The sequence below is a fragment of the Phragmites australis genome, chromosome 7, assembly GCF_958298935.1.
Source record: "Phragmites australis chromosome 7, lpPhrAust1.1, whole genome shotgun sequence".
In the NCBI taxonomy this organism is placed as follows: domain Eukaryota; kingdom Viridiplantae; phylum Streptophyta; class Magnoliopsida; order Poales; family Poaceae; genus Phragmites; species Phragmites australis.
In genome coordinates, this window is record NC_084927.1 from 21,813,568 (window position 1) to 21,818,396 (window position 4,829).

The 4,829-nt window shown below is 43.6% G+C and overlaps 1 protein-coding gene across 1 annotated transcript; it reads left to right on the forward strand.

Moving 5' to 3' along the window:
• The first annotated feature begins 322 nt into the window (after positions 1-322).
• Positions 323-4,452, forward strand: LOC133924189 (digalactosyldiacylglycerol synthase 1, chloroplastic-like). Its single transcript, XM_062369623.1, has 7 exons — positions 323-1,011; positions 1,598-1,630; positions 2,159-2,246; positions 2,322-2,803; positions 2,904-3,170; positions 3,249-3,595; positions 3,695-4,452. The coding sequence occupies exons 1-7, from the start codon at positions 439-441 to the stop codon at positions 4,221-4,223; spliced, it is 2,319 nt and encodes a 772-aa protein (XP_062225607.1). The 5' UTR covers positions 323-438; the 3' UTR covers positions 4,224-4,452.
• Positions 4,453-4,829: the final 377 nt, after the last annotated feature.

A 4,829-nucleotide genomic window follows, 5' to 3' on the forward strand; every position in this document is an offset into this window, starting at 1 on the left:
AAGGGAATCTCAAAATCAGATTGATTTTTAAGGGATTTTTGCATTTTTCTTTAAAAAAGAAAGAAGATGTGAAAAGTCCAAGCCGAATCCAACAAGAAAACAGGCAAACCGCAGAGCAAGGCGGCAAGGCCGTACGTCGACTAGCCACCCACGGAAGCATATTCCCGCAGTATCCCGGGCCCACATCGTTCAAACACCGTGCCAAGTCAGCACACACCACACATCAAGATTTCCCAGGCCCACCGACCGGAGTGTCAGCATTCGCTCTCTCTGACACGCGGTTCCCACTAGCCGGAATCGCACGGAGCCAAAGGAGCCCCCCCCCCGGCGCCGTCGCCTTCTTCCACACCATCTCCGGCCAGTCACGCGCGACTCGCGACTCCTACGCGCTTCTAGAACCCAAACCCTAACCAAGCTCATACCGAACCGTAGCGGAGAATGGGTACGGAGGAGACCGGCGGCTCGGACCGCGGCGGCGCCTTCGCCTTCATCTCGAAGGGGTGGCGCGAGGTGCGGGACTCGGCGGCCGCCGACATCCGGCTCATGCGCGCGCGCGCCGACCGCGAGGTCGAGCACCTCCTCGCGTCAGCGTTGGCCCTCGCGGTCCCGGGGCCGTCGCCTCCTCTGTCGCCGGTGGCTGCGGGGGCGCCCATCGCGGAGCTGGAGTTCCTGCGGAAGCGGATCCAGCCGAAGATTCAGGAGCTCCGGAGGCAGTACTCGTCGAGGTCGCTCGACGGGTGGCCGCCCAGGGCCTCCGGCGCCAACCTCCGCGTTGACCTCTCGGGGATTACGGCGATCCGCAACGCCATTGTGGCCGAGGGGGACGGCGCCGAGAGGTGGAGGATCGCGCGGTTGAAGGGGAACTGTGGCGAGGAGGGGAGGAAGGAGTGGGAGGTGGTGAGGATGATACGGAGCGGGCTCAAGGAGTTCGAGCACCGGAGCCTGTCGAGTGACATGCTTGGTGGATTCCGTGGCCGCGGCGAGTTTGTGGAGAAATTCAAGTTGAGCTTGGTAATTTCAACAACATCATATGAAATGATGATGTACTCCTACTTGTTTAGAATTTCAACTACATCTTTTGAAAATTGAAAATTTGAATGATGTTTTTTTAGTTGGTTACCGTCATAACTCATAACAGAGGTGTGACTGACCAACAACACTTCCGCAGCAAAACTTTGGCATCCATAGCAACAAAAATATGAGGGAGTTTTTACGTTATTATTATTATTTGCTGCAGTTGTTGCGCTAAACATTACAGTAGTTACATATTGTTTAACATAATATTACACTGTTTATGTTGACATTGAATTTAATATCGTGAGTTATTTGTATAACTAATCATCCTAATATGTATTTATAAAAAGGAATACTGAAACACCATCCCGGAATAGGCGTAGCTTAAGAGTCGCTAAGTTAGCAAGTTCAAAATCTTATACAGCCAAGTATTTTTGTAACAGACAAACACTTGTTGAATATTGTGCAGCAGTTGTATCTTCAACATAAATGACACTCTTGATTCACTGGGTGCACTTTGTGAGAGTTGATGTTTAGCGTTAATTAAAGTAGTACTGATTCGTATTACTCTTTTTTTTTTCAGAAATCATTGAACAAGGATTATCGGGAATCCAAGGTAATGCCATAGGAACAATGTTTAACTGCCATAAATATACTGTGTGGTGCAAATAGGGAGTAATTTCAGCTAACGAGTGCTTTTGGATATATTTTCATGCTATGCCTTTTTCCTTGTTACTATTCTGACACCGCTAGATTCCATATACATAGTTTCTATATAACTTTCAAATTGCATGCATGTACTAGATTTACCTTCATTACTTCGAGGAATCGATTTTCGTTTTGTAACATAACCTGTTCCAGAAAACAATGAGCTAATAGAAAGGATTAATGCTTATGAAGCAGCACATACATAATTAACTTGCAAATGTTACTAAATTCAGATGTCAATGCAGCCAAAATACTGTTAGAACTGCCATGCCTTCAAAATCATAGAAAGTGAATTCTTTAATTTTGAGTACCGGCAGCTTATGAAGCAGACTTCTTTTCTCAGAGAAATTGTAATTGATAATGCATTCTCTAGTTGATCTGATTGTTTATTGTTTAGATTATATTTTTCTAAATAGAGTGTTGGAATGTAACACAGGAAGTCCCACCACTGGATCTAACTGAGCTTCTGGCATATCTGGTCCGGCAGTCTGGACCATTTCTGGATCAACTTGGCGTACGAAGAGGTATACAACATCATTGTTGGAGTATTGGTGCCTGTTGTTCTGACCATCTTAGCCTTGCTAATGTTTATGGTGCAGATCTATGTGACAAACTAGTGGGGATGTTATACAGTAAACGGAATGGTCAGCTCATGTATGATTCTCTTTCAGCAGATAGGTCCTTACTTAGAAATGAGAACATATCTGACGAGCTTGATCTAAGAATAGCTAGGGTGTTAGAAACCACTGGCTATCACACAGAAGAAGGTTTTTGGGCTGACCCTGCAAGGTACAAGTTCTCAGACAACAGACGGCATGTTGCAATTGTTACCACAGCCAGCCTTCCATGGATGACAGGAACAGCAATAAATCCATTGTTTCGTGCTGCATATCTGGCAAGAAGTACAAAGCAAAAAGTGACACTGGTGGTTCCTTGGCTCTCTATGTCAGACCAAGAATTGGTTTACCCAAATAACATCACATTTAGTTCGCCAGAAGAGCAAGAAACTTATATAAGGGACTGGCTACATGAAAGGCTTGGCTTTGAAACAAATTTTAAGATATCCTTTTATCCTGGCAAGGTAAACATCCATTTTTTTTAATCCCAGTGTTAAAACTCAATCATAGTACCCTATTTCCGCCCTTGGGATTTCCATTACTCATGAGATGTTATTTCCATAGTTCTCAAAAGAGCGCCGCAGTATTATTCCTGCTGGGGACACTTCACAGTTTATTTCCTCAAAAGAAGCTGACATAGCAATTTTGGAAGAACCAGAGCATCTCAATTGGTATCATCATGGAAAGCGTTGGACAGACAAGTTCAATCATGTCATCGGCGTGGTTCATACAAATTACCTGGAATATATCAAGAGAGAGAAAAATGGTGCTCTTCAAGCTTTCCTTGTTAAACATATCAACAACTGGGTGACTAGGGCATACTGCCACAAGGTATTATGTTTAAGCAGTTTTGTGTTAAAGTTCTGATTGCTAGAGTTCAACCATGCAGCTAATAATGTGTGCATGCAGGTTTTACGTCTTTCTGCAGCAACTCAAAATTTACCCAGGTCTGTTGTTTGTAACGTACATGGTGTGAACCCAAAGTTCCTCAATATTGGTGAGAAAATAGCAGCTGATAGGGAGTGTGGACAGGCCTTTTCCAAGGGAGCATATTTTCTTGGGAAGATGGTGTGGGCTAAAGGTTATAGAGAACTGATAGATTTGTTATCCAAACACAAAAATGACTTGGAGGGCTTCAAGTTAGATGTATATGGGAATGGTGAGGATTCTGAAGCTGTCCAGGCTGCTTCTAGGAAATTGGATTTGAGCATCAATTTTTTCAAGGGAAGGGACCACGCGGATGATTCACTCCATGGGTGAGTCAAGGAAGCCGCTTAAAAGAATTTTCTTTCATCTTTGTCCTGTGTTTTGCTAATTGCTGATGCAGTTATCTGTTTTCTTTTGTTAAATTTCAGGTATAAGGTTTTCATTAATCCGAGTGTTAGTGATGTGCTATGCACAGCAACAGCCGAGGCTCTTGCAATGGGAAAATTTGTAATCTGTGCAGATCATCCATCAAACGATTTTTTCAAGTCATTCCCCAACTGTTTAACATATAAAACGTCAGAGGAATTTGTTTCTCGCGTCAAAGAGGCCATGGCTAGTGAACCTCAACCCCTGACCCCTGAGCAACGGTACAATTTGTCATGGGAGGCAGCGACCGAGAGGTTTATGGAGTACTCAGAGCTTGACAAAGTTCTGAACAATAGAAATGGTCAGCCTGGACGAGGTGGGAGGATAAACAAAGTGAGAAAGATACCGTTGCTTCCTAAATTGTCAGATGTCGTGGATGGAGGCCTGGCATTTGCTCATCACTGCCTGACTGGCAATGAAATCCTCAGATTGGCGACAGGAGCAATTCCTGGTACACGTGACTATGATAGACAGCACTGCATGGATCTGAATCTCTTGCCTCCTCAAGTTCAACACCCTGTATATGGCTAGTGATGTGAACTAGCTCGTATTTAACCAATGTATAGATGCTTCTCCATAGGTTTGTGCATATTAAGCGATCCACTTCCCGTACTGACCAGAGAATGCACTTTTGTATTGGTAACCGATAGGGTTTGTAAGGAATTTGTCTTGTTTGTTACTGTTTGCTTGTAATTACTTTCCTTTTTCCTGTCCGAACAGGCTAGTTTCATTAACTACAGTTGAAGGATGTTTCCCCATAGGTCTGCATACAAATGCTATCTAGGTCCCATACTGAGCAGAGCATTTACTTTGATGGAGGTGTGAAAAGGGGAGAAATTTAGCTTCCTCTGACTAGCGAAGTAACGATGTCTGAACTGAAAATGAAGATTTACTGAATAGAGAAAAATAAAACAGTATTGATTTGAATATTCTTCTGAGTTCCTTTTGTTACTTTACAAATCTATAACGCAATAAAAAAATAAAAAAATTGGAATTCTCTCTCTCAAGGAAGTTGGATCATGTTTACCTTACGAGTTGTTACGTCTAATGCTGGTCCCACCCAATGGTACTTTATTTTGGTACGGTAACTTTTCTTGTCACTACTACGGAACACCTAATGTGGTGTTGGTAAAATTG